This window comes from Fundulus heteroclitus, chromosome 11, assembly GCF_011125445.2.
Source record: "Fundulus heteroclitus isolate FHET01 chromosome 11, MU-UCD_Fhet_4.1, whole genome shotgun sequence".
Lineage (NCBI taxonomy): Eukaryota > Metazoa > Chordata > Actinopteri > Cyprinodontiformes > Fundulidae > Fundulus > Fundulus heteroclitus.
In genome coordinates this window covers 26675321-26690161 of record NC_046371.1, presented here as the reverse complement: position 1 = coordinate 26690161, position 14841 = coordinate 26675321, and the positions used below count along the sequence as shown (strand labels likewise).

General features: G+C 41.2%; 1 protein-coding gene across 1 annotated transcript; it reads right to left on the bottom strand.

The window, feature by feature from the left end:
• Nucleotides 1–4831: 4831 nt before the first annotated feature.
• LOC105927779 (cyclic nucleotide gated channel subunit alpha 2) lies at nucleotides 4832–10376 on the bottom strand. Its single transcript, XM_012864709.3, has 6 exons — nucleotides 10276–10376; nucleotides 10059–10160; nucleotides 9552–9728; nucleotides 9185–9292; nucleotides 8948–9054; nucleotides 4832–7099 (listed from the first exon to the last, which is right to left on the bottom strand). The coding sequence occupies exons 1-6, from the start codon at nucleotides 10374–10376 to the stop codon at nucleotides 5622–5624; spliced, it is 2073 nt and encodes a 690-aa protein (XP_012720163.2). The 3' UTR covers nucleotides 4832–5621.
• Between the last annotated feature and the right edge of the window lie 4465 nt (nucleotides 10377–14841).

The following is a 14841-nucleotide window of genomic DNA, read 5'->3' as shown; positions in this document are numbered from 1 at the left end:
TGTTTGGGCAGATGGAACAGCTCTTTAAAGGCACAGAATGCAAATTACGCACATTTAATTTCTTCAAAACTCATCAAATGTGTACAGGTTTTGCCAACCAGAAAACATTAGATAAGCTGCTGCTTTGATTTGAAAGTCTTGATTGGTTACATTTTTTTATTATTGTTATTTTGTAACGTAGAAGTGTAAAATGTAATTTTACAGTTGTCCAGACTGCCTTAGCCTTATATGAGCATTTTAATTAGCCTGCGGCTTGACTTTGTTTGAAAGGACGCTATCTGAGCAGCTGCCCGGCTCTTTCAAAAGTAAACTGATACCCATGCATTCCCAAGCCAAGTGTTTTCAGGAAGCTCTTTTGTGTGCCCCTATCACGAAATCAGTTCACCAGAACAGTCTGGATGATCAACAAGGCTTTCATGATGAACTGCTTGTAAGAGTTGAAATAATCTAATCTGATTGCCTGTCTGAGTTAAAGGACCTTCCTGGAGGTTCAAAAGACTGAAAGGGATAAACTCAATTGCATCCCCACCCCCCTCCTCCCTCCCTCACTGATGGTAAATCATGTATATGAAATGATCAATTCCTTTTGTTAATCAGTGTGCATGGATATATGCTAAACACGTGGTTATTAAGCCTTGGTACAAGTAGCGCTGCTGTGGCGGCACCTAGTGGTGGCAGAAAATACTGCAACATTCGAGTTTTGAAGCATCTCCTCGCGTCTAACAACCTCAGATGTGGTCGCTCTCACATAACCTGTCTCGTGACTTCATTTACCAAATTGAGCTCGAGCGCCCCGTTTCGAAACGCTTTGCTTAGCTTTGACGGAGCAATGAAGCACCGAAGTCTCACTATCATTTGCCCCCCGTCACTCGTGTAAAGCGTTATGGTAAATAGGAAAAAATGAGCTCCCGTGGCTAAAAACATGAAATATTAAACCACATTCGTCTTTAATGAATTTGACATTTCTCAAAATATGCGTGGTGGAAAAAATTTCGAGAACTTCCCCCAGTGTGATTTGAAACTAATGACAGAGGAGGAACAAGTGCTGCCAAGTCGTTCCTTTGACCCCTGAAGCTGGACATGGATATGATGGGAATGAGAACAAACTTTGCTGTGTCCCTGCTTTGTAGTTTCAGGGAAATTGTAGCAACTATTAGCACAAGCTAATAAGGGTTCTCTCTGGAGTTTAGACTTTAAAAACAGCAGCAATAAACTCAGCTAATGTGCATGAGATAATTTGACTAGATAGAAGTGCCAACTTTTTGTCTTTCTATTCCCACTAAACCTCTATATGCTGTTATTTTCTTTTTTGTAAAAACGCAAAGTGGAGATTCGTACTTGAGCATGGAATTAAGGTTATGTGCAATAAGGTTTAAAAAAACAAAAACAAAAAAAAAAGCCCTCTATATGCCAGGCCGCTATATTTGATTTTCAGTTTAGGGCTGGTAAAAATTGAAATGTGTAATTCAACTCTCATCTATAAAATTGTTGTGCTCTGCCATTTTAGTTGAATTGTACTTTTTTAATCTTTTTTTATAAAACAAATTTAGTGTAATACTGTTTCAAAAATGTCTAGTACAGGGGTCTGCAACCTGGAAGCCCAGTGCCATATATGGCTCTTAGACCCATAAACTGTTTACCTGACTCCGCCAGATAGATTTGCTCCGCATATCCATCTGGAAACCTTCCGTTGAAGTAATTTTGGGAAGGGGCGAAAATACTGGTTAGCTGATTGGCCTATGTTGGTGATAGACGGGCCAAATGAACCAATCAGATTCGTCGTCGCTCTGTTACGAGCGACGACGAAAACACAACCACAAGCCAAGCTACTCTTGCTGCTGCAGGTAAAGGCTCGTTAGCTCAGCAAAGAAATACTCTGTAATGCCGATAAAACTTGCTCGATAGCCGCGCTAACGCTAGTTTCATCGGCTGAAGCCGCCATGCTGTTAAGACTGAACTGACGCGCTTCCCGTTGCGTCACACCTCAACCCGCCTCAAAGCCAACGCTGATTGGACGTTCGTTTGGTGAACGGCTCCAAATTTTCTTCAACGGAGAGTAGCCAGACTGATCTGCGAGTGAAACCTTGAAAACTCGCGAGATCAGGATGGTCTCACGAGGCTAATAAACTGTGGCTCAAATTAAACCAATTAAGAAATTATTTTAATTATAAAGGCAATAAGAGAGGGTGGTTTTTAGCAGTTCTTCTGTATTTCTTCATGCAACATAGGCACAGACTATCCACAACAGAAGGGTATCGATGGTACAAGACTTTAAAAAGTAATGCTTTTTTAGCGTCAAACAAAGTGCTTTATATTGTCAGTGGGCTACTGATCATTCTTCATTTTTCATATGGTCTCCTCCTGGTAGTACTTCCCCAGAACATCTCACCAGGAAAGGTGTCCAGGACGCATCCTAACCAGATGCCCAAGCCACCTCATCTGGTTCCTCTCGACGTGGAGAAGCAGAGGCTCTACTCTGAGTCCATCCCATATATATATCCCAGTTGACCAAGCTTCTCATTGTATCCACAATCTCTTCTTTTGGTCACAACCCAAAATCTCATGACCATAGATGAGGGTGGAAATGTAGATCGACTGGTAAATCGAGAGTTTCGCCTTTTGACTCAGCTCTCTCCAAACCACAGCAGACGCAGTACCAATCTGCCTATCAACATCCCATTCTATCTTTCCCTCATTCGTGAGCAAGACCCCAAGATACTTAAACTCCTCCACTTGGGGCAGGACATCCTCCCCGACCCGAAGAAGGCACTCTACCTTTTTCCGGCTTAAGACCATGGTCTCAGATTAAAAAAAAAAAAAAAAAAAAAAAAAAAATATATATATATATATATATATATATATATATATATATAGATAGATAGATAGATAGATAGATAGATAGATAGATAGATAGATAGATAGATAGATAGATAGATAGATAAATATATATAGATAAATATATATAGATAGATAGATAGATAAATATATATAGATAGATAGATAGATAAATATATATATAGATAGATAGATAGATAAATATATATATATATATATAGATAGATAAATATATATATATATATAGATAGATAAATATATATATATAGATAAATATATATATATATATATATATATATATATATATGAGGGCTGGACGGTATAGTAAAAAACATATACATAAAATAGAAATCATATTGGATCGATATTGATAATTATCAAAAAATTCAAAACATATTTTAAGTGCAGCCCTGGACATTTTATGCTGTTGCTTAGCAACCTATTTTTAGATAAAGAACACACAAACACTGAATTCAAACTCAACCCTTTATTCAACCAACTTTTAACCAAAACTGCAAGTTTTTAAAAAAAGAAAAAAAGAACCCATGCTCTCTGAACCGTTTGAATGGGGCGGAGCTTGGCGTTTCTTGGGTCTGCGTTTGTGATTGGTCGGCAGGATGTAATAACTGTAATATTAACCTACATGATAGGCTAGAATGGATAAGGAAGGATAACTTTTATTCTATTGGACTTTTTATTGACCCTTCTTTCTATCATCGATATATGTCTATCGATCGATAAATATCGTTAATGAATTATCATCCAGCCATATATATATATATATATATATATATATATATATATATATATATATATAAACAGATTTAGATAGTCTGGAATACAATATTTCAATATTTGACAACCATTTGACATTCTTTAGCAAAGTGAAGATTGATTCAAGATGCTTGATTTCATCAGTGCCGTTTTGGCAGGATATGGATTCAATAGTTCCTGCCTCCTGATTGTTAGTTCTCTTTAGCTCTGCTGTGGAGGCATTGTTCCAGCTCCTCTTATCAACACTGCTCATGTGTGTCCTGGAATGCAAAGGCTGAAAAACGGGAAAATCCCCTGCCTTTTACTTCAAAGAGTAACTTTACTCCAAACCAATAGATGGATGTTAGTACAGGACCTTACTGATTCTATAATCCCATTCCATAATTGCTTGGTTAAACTATTGCAAATAATCCATATGCTGGTTTAACTCAAGAGGAAAACATTTACAAAAATTTACAAAGATGTACTGCTTTTTCAGCAAAATAAACTATTGTCATGGCACAAACTTTGTAAATGCAACAGTCAAAACATTGAAACCTTTGTTACTCGCCGCTGATACAGAGACACAGTGCCTTGCAAAAGTATTCCTTAACCTTTTTTACATGTTACATTAAATCCACTAAATTCAATCCACTTTATTACCATTTTATGTACTCATGTGACAAACACAAAGTGGTGCATATTTGTAAAGCGGAAGAAAGAGAAATATAGTTTTCAATGTATATAACAACTATTTGAATTACGCGCCCCTTAGAACTAGCCTTTGCTGAAAGTACGGCTATATTCCAAATATTTCTTTAAACCATTCCATTAAACATCCGACTATACATTTAGGGCTGTTGTTCGATGGGAGGTGAACCTTCCCCTAAGTCCAATGTCTTTTGGAAACCCCCCTCATTTTTTTTTTACTGCTATTCCTCTGTATTTGGCTTCAGACACAATGCAACTGACTCTGACCCACCTCACTGTCGCTGCTGAAGAGAAACATCCCCTCAGCATGATCCTTCCCCCACCTTGATTCACTGTGGCTAGGATGTTCTCTATTCAGTAGTGAGGTACTAGATTTTATTTAGGGATATCAGTGTAAAGGGGGCTAAAAGTAATTTGTACTACACAGTTTCTTTACAAAAATGTGTCTCCTGCTTCACAATCATTCACTCCTTTGTGTTAGTCTGTTCCCTAACCCCTGACATTAACCCCTAACATACACAAATTGTGATTTTAACTTGACAAAATGTGAAACAGCTGAAGGCAATGAATTCTTTTGCAAGGTACACTACCGTAGATAACAAGGGCACTGGAAACAAAATTGTTTGTGCGTGACGACTAATCACCATGCACAATACCTCCTTAGACCTTTAGTTCCCTGGAGTAGCAGCAAGAGTGCATTTGAACAGTACCAGAGCATAATAGATGACATGTAGAGGGAACTGAATGTCTCTGCTGATGCAACCAAACACGACATCCACAGGTGTTCCGTAGACAGATACAAAGAAATCCCAGAGCACCTTCTAAACTTAAGATGGGTCTCGTTTTTAAGGCAAGTCCAAACCTTATTTTTGCTTTTTTTGTAGTGCATTGTTTTCACTGTGTTGACGATACATAGTTGAACGTTTATTGAGCTTGATCAGGGCTGAAATATGAAAATCTACCTTTGCTGATACATCTAGCTTGTGGCTGTTGATTTGTTTAATGACTGTATGTTTTGCTTGCATTTTTGAAATGCATGCATTTCTTTACAACATCAACCGGAAAAAAACAAAACAGTGACAGTGTAATGACAAGCAAAGATTTTCTGGCTTCCTGTTGGAGTCCAAACACCTGCTCGTTAGCTTAATTAGCCATTTTAAATTGCCCTTACATGTGCACATGAATGGCTCTCTACACCTTCCAGTGATGGACTGGTGACCTCCACACTCCCTTTCTGCCACTGACCTCTGGAGACAGGCCCCAAAGATTAAGCAGGTATCGTAAATGGATGGACGAACGGCTGAAGTCTATTGTTGAAACCGTCAACATTGTAACGTGTGGCTGTTTCTGTCCTGGGCCTGAGCGTCGTTTTGATGTGGTGACCCATTTGCACCACCGAAATCCCCAGGGTCACCTCTTCTGGCATCAGTGTCACTGTTTGTTTCTGCACCGCAGTCACTTTGGTTCAGCTGTCGCTCCAGCAGGGTGATCCGCTGCTTTAGCCGCTGCTGAGTGTCCGTGTATTCATTGAGCAGACGGGCGAAGCGAGTCTGTAGGGTGTCCAGAGAGGACTCCAGCCTCTCCACCTTCTCCTCTGTATCCTCCTTCTGTAGCCCACCCCTCTCTGCATTCTCATCAAGAAGCCCCTCCTTCTTAAGGATCTCCCTTCCCCTGTCCTCCAGCACTGTTTTGGCATCCGGGTACTCGGTCACTGCCTCCATCAAGTCATCCTTAGAGAGGCAGAAGAGGTCAGAGTATCCCAAGCTTCGAATGTTGGCTGTTCGGCGATTGCCCATTTTGCTGCCTTTTATGTTCAAAATGCTGATCTCACCGAAGCAGCTTCCGGCAGTGAGGAGAGCGTACTGTGTGACCCCATCGTCCGCTACTACCGCCAGCTTCCCCTCCTTGATGATATACATCTCCTTACCGATGTCTCCTTTCCTGCAGATGTAGTCACCCGGACTAAAAACCTGCGGCCGCAGTTTGAGCACGAGCTCCACAAGCAGCCCGGCCTCGCAGTCTTGGAAAATGCGCACTTTCTTCAGGGTCTCGAGGTGTACGTTGATCGCAATCTCAGCCCGCAGTTTGTTGGGCAGGTTCTTCAGCACCTCCTGCTCGTCTACGGCCTTTTTGTTGGTCCACAGGTAGTCAAACCATTTGATGACGCGCGACTCCAGTTGCCTGCTGACCTTGCGAAAGTGCATGTAGTGTTTGATGGCGTCAATTCGGGCCTGAAACTCGGCCCGGGTGGCGTTCATGTTGGCTATCATGGAGCCCACGTTTCCCACAATTGTGGCAAAGATCAGCACTCCAACAAGGAAGTCAAAGACCACAAACAAGTACTCCTCGTCTCGCACGGGCGCAGGCATTTCTCCAATGGTGGTAAGAGTGAGGGTTGACCAGTACAAACAATAGACATAACTTCTTGTTAAGGACGAGTACTCGGGTTTTGAGATGTTCGGAAACACCCATGTGTCCGAGCCGAACCCCAACGACTTGGATATAGCGTAGTAGATGCAGGCGTTCCAGTGAATGATGACCAGGATGTAGAGCACCAGGTTGCAGATGCGGAAGATGTTGGGGTAGTTCGTTCGCGTTTCTGTCCGGTCGAAGAATTCAAACATGCGAGGGAAGCGCAGCAGGCGATTGAACCGGAGCTGTGGCGTGTGTATGCCTGTGTAGATGTACACCAGGTCTGTGGGCAGGATGGACACCACGTCCAGCTTGAACTGTAATGTTCGGATGTAGCTGTCTCTCAGCTTGGTGTGGTCCCTCACCAGGAGGCCTTCTTCCAGAAAACCTGAAACGACATCAGTGGGGAGGACATTTAGCTAGACTGTTGTCTCGACCAGCACGTTAGTCACTACTAAGGAATAAATGAGATTTGCGGAGGCATAGTTTAGTTGATATATCAGCATTTTTTGTTTACTGCATAAAGAAGCTGGAATCTTGCAAAATTCAGTGTTATGTTGTAATTAGGGCTGTCAATCAATTAAAAAAATGTATCTAATTAATTACATACTCTGTAATTAATTAATCTAAATTAATCACATATAATTTTACACCGGTAGGCAAAAGCAGTTCTTGCCAAACACTGTGACAAAACGGGTGAATTAGAGCGTGCTTTTAGTTTGTTTATTTTTGGAATCTAAACAATGCCTATGACTTGTTGTGCTCCCGGTTGCACAGAGAGGCATTCCAAATTGTTGGATGTACGTTTCTGTCGCTTACCGAAGGAGGAAGAAAGACGAAAGAAATTGATATTTTCAATGAAAAAGGACCCGGGCAGACAATCCCAATCGACTGTGGGAGCCATCATACCCCGACAGAATTTGCAGTCTACACTTCATCTCCGGTAAATACAACAAAATTTTGCACTGGTCATTGTTCTGCTTAACTAATTAAAGCCGCAAGCGGCATCGATCGGCCCTGCACCCAAGCGCCGCTCTGGCCTATTGGCCACCGCGGGGGTTCGCGCACCGCCGGCCGCCAGCCACCGCAGAAGCTGTCACGCTCGCCCACGACTCACAAAAAATCTAGTGCAGATCGGTCGATGCAGCGAGGAGATACAGCCGTTGAATAATGATAATGCATTTTTCCACCGGGCCGGACTAAATCGTTCGGCCAGCATTCACAGACTCGCTATCTGGACTGTATCTGGACGGCGGTATCTGGCAATCTGATACCATCAACCATCAACTTACTCTTAAAACGATCTTGTGATACGTTATCTAAAGAAGAAAAATACGTTGAGAACTCGTCGTTTGCTCTGTTTGCGTCTGCCGCTGTGCTCGCCTTCTGCCTTCCAGTCCGGCGCGAAGGCGCGAAAAACCTGGATGAAAACAATAGCAGTGAACTACCCTATACGACATTGATAAATATGCATTATTTTTTTAAATCCGTTATTTTTTTTAAATTAATTAATCAAAATTAATATGTTATTTTGACAGCCCTAGTTGTAATGCTTAGGGATCAGGTCAAATGGACATTGAGTACTGGGTTTCATATTGGCCAATTGGGGTCAATGTTAGCATTCATTTTGTGAGATTTTAACGTTTTGATGATTATTTGTTGCCATAATTCTTAAATATAACAAAGAGTCTAAACGAACCGATGCACAGTGCTTTAGATGGTCAGGAAGCAGTTTATTTACAGATACGAAATGAAAGTAGGTTGGGCCAAAAAGGAAACAGATGGGTACAAAACGATGGGGAAAAATGACAAATCGGATAATTGACCTGCAGCCAACAACTGGTTCAACCAATAATGTATTGTTTAAGTAATATTTATGCTGTAATTTGTAAAAAGTGCTTTCCGTGTCTTTGTGCTATAGTTGTAAAGTCTTCTATACTGTTTATTTAACCTAAAACTTTTTGAGTTTGAGGTAATAGCTTAAAAGGGGGAATTATTCAACCATCTGTTACAACAAACATCCGTGCATAAATGCACATGAGGATGCGGGTTTACAATGTCGGCATCTCCTGTTTAATAAAACATGTCGTATCTATGGAATGGATCGGTGGATGTCAAACTTTGCCAGGGACCTTCGGAAATTGTTCTGTGAGCGAAACCTCAAATCCGAATAAAAACTAAAACACCGGTAACAATTTTATAATTGCGAGAAGCCATGTTTTTCTTAATAGGTTACCTGTCCGTAGACGCACAAAACTGTCCAGTATGTAGATGGTGTCAGAGAGGTAGTCCAACACCAGCCAGCAGATGTAATTGCTCACCTGCAGTTTGTCAAAGCAAGCCCTGTGAAAACGAAAAGGGTCGAATGATTTAGTCCTCCTGTGACTGGGGTGGACTGAGCAGATCGCTACATCTCTCTTCCCTCTGCAGGGCAGGAGGTAACTGACAGTGGGAATAAATATAATAATAATACCTTGCAACAACGAGGAACCAATTGTAGAGCACCGCGACAGCAATGACAAACAGCCAGCGGTAGTACACGTCATCAGATGGAGACACAACGAACAATTGCCACCTCTTCCTGGATGTATGAGGGGATTGCAAAGAGACAAAATGATGTTTTAGACAAATTCTGGCAGGACCTTCTAAAGGAATCTCTCATAAAAGTTGGCATATTTAGGCCTTTGGTTTTATAATGTAGCACAGAGTTACAGAGCGCTATTTTATGAAGACGTCGCCAACACAACACCTCAAGCTGAAACTTTAAAACAATGACAGAGATGGAACAGGGTGTCTTCTGATCTAATTAGACATCTCAACCTTAACCCAGTCAGGAGTACCTTAGGATCCCCTTGGCATTGTTGCCATTGGCGTCTGGTTGCGTCACGCTGTTGCGACTGGGGGCCGCTCTGATCTCAGGGCCGCGAAAGCGCTCCAGAAAGGAGTCCGGCCGCTGCTCCTCCTCCCGCAGACTCCTGTGTGCCCATTCCCTCAGCCTCACCACAATTTTCACCAGCCTAAAACGTGTGCAAAGCAAAAAAAATCACAGTTAAACTAAACTTAAATCAGATACAAATCACAGAAATATCACAACAATTGCCATTTGTGTATAGCCTCATCCCAGAGGAAGATGCACAGAAATATAAAGCTTTTGAGTGAAGTAACAGATGATCTTTATAGAGGAACGCTCAATATATATTTTTTTTTTTTCAGGTTTCAGAGGCCAGATTACAATAATTCGGCTCATATGTGTGAGGCATTGAAGTGAGTGACAATGGATTCGATTTTCACATCTCAGTTTCTGTAAAGGCCGCAAACACGTCATCGCTGAAATGTTACAGTTTCACCTTGAAACGGCCCCATTCCTTTGAAAAGAATTCCCCGAATCAGGGTCGAGAGCGGCGACTCGCTGTAGCTCCGAGGATGTGTCATCCCAGATGGACGGCACCCTGGGAAGAAAGGCAGCAAAAAAGACAAAAACACTCTGTATAATTTGCTTTATGCTTAGCCTTTATAAAAAAGGATGAATCAGAAAAAGTGTTTTTTGAAGAAAATTCTCTCTACCTGCTAAGTTTACTCTCAGCCCTCTCGATCTCCTCCTCCAAGGTGGTCTTCACTGACAGGGTGCGGGGCGAGCGGTCCCTCTCTGGCACCTGGCCTGTCATTCTCGGACTCTGTCAGCGAGCACAAACAGCGATATTGAAGTCTCACTTGTTGCCATTTAACCCACGCCGTCTTCTGCCGTGTGCCCGGTGCTTCTCTGCAGGGCTGCTGCAGGAGAGGAAAAGTGTTTATGTTGCATAACATCAGTTGATAGTCAGGGGATGGGGGCCGACTGAGACCGTCTACAGTCCCCAACCAGGATCCATCAGGCGAAGGCTTGGTTGCCTTGGTGAGGGACGCATATACAAAAGAGACACCGAGCGGTTTACCGCCTGATTGTACGCTGCTTCGGGTTTTTAGATTTATTTTCTCATTTTAATCTTCCATATAACAGGACATGTTATAAGGACATGAAACTATTAGCTTTAAATCAGAAGTAAAAAGCTTTTTTCCCCCTTTGGAGCACGCTAAAATACACTCCCCTTGCCTAGTTTTATACCTATGTTGCACTACAGAGTAATATACCGTTGCTTGATGTTTATTTAGTTTTATGCATTTAGTTATTCACTTACTGACTTTGACATAGTTTGGCTTTTGCAAGATCTGCCTTTTTGTTGCTCAAAATCTGTGGGACTATTATTGAATGATATCTTATTAGTAAAGATAAAGTATTGACTAAGAAGCCCTAGTATTGACTAAGAAGACCAATACTACTACTACTACTAATCATCAATATTATATTTTAATTGACTTGGGTTGAATTTTATGCAGCAAAAAAACATTAAAACTAATAATAATGATGAAACAATTATTTGTTTCCTCTTTTACCTCTACATAAAAACTAAATGTAACTATATTTACTTTCATTTACTTTTTAACATACTACCATTTACTTTCTTTTCACTGTTTCATATTTTCTTTGGAAATGTTTTTATCTATGCATATCTAAAACAAATTATTATCTATTAATTCAACATTCGCAGCATCTTTATTTCTTATTTAATCAAATGTTTTAAATAAAAAGAACAATTCCGAATCTTCAAAAACAACTATTAACATAGGTATTTATGTGGTTTTCTTGGATTTATCCCCACTGATCATAACTATTTGAATTTTACTTAAACCCATTTTTTTTTTCATCTTTACATTTGGCATTTTTACGCTCTTATGCATCAGCTTGCACTTTCTCCTTTTTCTTTTTGATTCGTTACTTGTCTTACATTTGTCGTGTGAAGCAATGCAGGCAAAATGTACCACTGGTTTACCTGCAGGTCCGAAGAACTAGTTGACACAAGCAAAGCTAGAAGAACAAAACCTTTGAGAACCGAACCCTTTGAGCGGTTTAGGTGAAGTTTTCCAGACCTGTGCCAAACCCTGTGAAAGCACCATGAACTGTAAACCTCTACACCCCCCACCCAGGTTCATGCGACGGTTCCACCCCCGCGGCACAGACAGATGAGGAGCTGTTTAGACAACTGTTACCACTGTGTGCCTAATTGGTGGATCATTAACGAAAACACACACTTGGTCAGCCCGAAGCTCTGCAGCTCAGCGAGCCAATCAGCAGCTCTCCCTCAGGGCCTTCATCACTCAGGAAACCAACATGCTGACTGGAAGCAAACTGTGGCACATATGTGTCATTACATCACAGGGGCAGCTGGGTTTGAACAACCAACAAGTGCTCACGCAGTCTTAATGGGCTTGAAAGAACTCGTTTTAGTCGTTCACGAATAAAACCTTTTGAAATAGCTAAATTATTTTTTGCGCAGCAGGAAATATATATCTGTGTTTTTTTTTCCCACTGGTGACAGAGCTTCAGTAAAACGTCCCCATCAGGAGCCAGAGCTAAGATCAACATAAACTACAAAGTATGGAGAGAAAATCCAGATTATTGAGACTTACCTCAGGTATCCTTGAGTCACAGCAGGAGAATCCTGATGATCTCCATCAGCCAGAGCACCTCTGACAGATCCGTCTGCAATGGAAATCACCAAGTGAAAACACCCCTAAAAGCGGTCAGAAGCGTTGTTTGGAAGCATTTTCTGTGAGGCTTGAAAGGTTTTCCCCTCAGAGGTGAGAGCACGTGGCAGCGTTCGCTCTCTGATGAGAGTACGCGGGAGGCAGGTAGGTTAGGAGGTAAATGAGGGGTGGGGCTTTCTTTGATTCAAGATGGTAACGGAGCCCAGGCGTCGGCTCTGGATCTGAGGGGGTCTTTGGGGAAATATCCTCTGCACGTCTTAGCGGCGCATTCAGGCCACTCAGCAGGAGATTCTGCCTTCTTCGCCGACAGCTCTTTGGTACATCTGTGTCGGTATGTGTCAGGTTGGTAGAAAAAGGTTGAAAAATGCAAGAAATGTAAATATAGTTTTGGAAAAATATCCCTTTTCCACAAGCCTTGCAGAGAGCCTTTAAGTGACGCGTGCATACACAATGTTGTGCATGGATTAACTAGAAGGGGATGTCAATTCTTTCGCTGAGCACACCACATGGTGAAACACTGTGGTGGCAGTATCTTAAACCGTCCAGTTCAAGTTCACAGATGAATCAAAGTGAGAAACCGATGTCCACTAGAGTTCTTTATCCAGTCTGACTGAGCCGGATGTATTTCGCAAAGAACAAGGTGAAAGCATCCAGACGTGGAAATCCGGTCGCCGTTTTGGTTCCACAAAACGTTCGCGGTGCAAGGTGATTCTACGAAACATCAACGTTGTGCTGCTGAATACAAACGCACAAAAATATTACAAAAATATGCAATTTTCCTTTCACTTCAGGCTTGTTTCACCAGTTTAAGCTAGCCTATCACAAGAAAATCCTAATAAAATACACAGACGTTTGTGGCTCAGTTGGTAGAAATACTTTCGCAAAGTACCTTAACAACATATTTCTTTGAAGTCCTGCATGTAAGCGTCATCTTCGAAGAAATAAGCTCACTTCATCATAAAAATAGGAATGGGCATTGAGATGGTAAGGACAAGCTTTAAGGCAGGATGATTGAATTCACCAGATTCAAAGAATTGTGGATTAGATAAGGGACATTTACATTTAATGGGAACTATGACTACATCTTTACGACCTGGGTCAAGAGAAGTCGTGTTGTACAAAAAAAAAAGATTGATTTTACAAGCTTCTTAAACAAGGTTAAAGCGGCTTTGAACCAGTCCTCTGGCCACTTTGAAAAACGCTGCTTGTGACGACGAGAATGATAATGATACAGGTTTGACGCAATTCTCCCACATATACAGGGTGCTTGCTCTTTTTCCAAATTAAAATTCCAGACTTTTTTTAAAACTGATATTTTTTTTCCCCAAGACCTTAACTTTATGTACTTGTATACTTGTGTGCCTACTGCCTACTTCATTCGATGAGATTGTACAAACTGTGTTTATTAGAAATGTTAATTTTTATAGGCTAGTATTCAATAAACAAATGCATTATTCACAGTAAATTATGCTTTTACTGATGAAAACGTTTCAAAACATGAAAATCACAAGTACATGAATTTCACATCAAACAAGTGTTTGATTCCATTAGGCTAATACAATACGTGACCAGTTAGTAAAATTATAGTTTTATAGCCTACCTTCCTATTTCTCATTTCACAATGCCTTTGAGCATACTGTAAAATTCTACCATACATTTTTTTCCCATACTTTATTAAGACTTTCACACAAAATTCAAGACTTTAAGGTCTGGAAAACAGTGTTTCAAAATTCCATACTTATTAAGACTTTCAAGACTTGCGCAAGCACCCTGATATAATTCAATGCCTCATTTTGTTTTTTTTTTCTTCCCCGAATGTTCTTATCTGAAGAAAATGAAACAGAAAAGCACAGAGGATGAAGGCCACATGGGACAGCCTCCTCATCAAGTAGCACCAAGTCAGATGGAGGATTTGACGTGCATCCGAGATCCAAGTCAGTGAACAGCGACCTACACGCTGCCTCGTCTTTCCCCCGTTGTACTGGGAACGTGGAACGAAAAGTGGCATCCATTAGAAGACGAGACAACAGACGACGCACAATTACTCTTCCCCGCAGTTTGTTTTGCCGTACACTTGACAGGTTTTACAATGAAAAAAGAGGAAAGAAGAGCAACATAAATTCGAGATAAGAGGAAGGAGAAGTAATAAAAGGAAAATGAGGTAAACAGTCGGGCCGTAAAAGTTACACTGATATTGTTCCTGCTGCATTCCGCCAGTACGTCTGATCGGTTTAGGCATCCGAGGTCATTCAGTTTCTGTCCAGTCCATAATCTTCCAAAGGTCGAATGATGCCCCAAGCAGCGTTTAGTATCAGAGCGTTGACAAAAGTTGAGTCAAGGTAGACCCAAAACCTTTAGGTGTCTGTTAGAAAACAGACGATTAAGAGGGCTTCTAATCGTCAGCGTCACAGAGTCCAAACATATGCCAACACCCAAAAAAACCACCGGAAGAATGACTATATGAGGAAATTTAAAGTGAATCAGGTCTGAATACTGAAGCTGATTAAAACAGATAGTTCAACATTATGTTTAAGGGTGTGCATACTT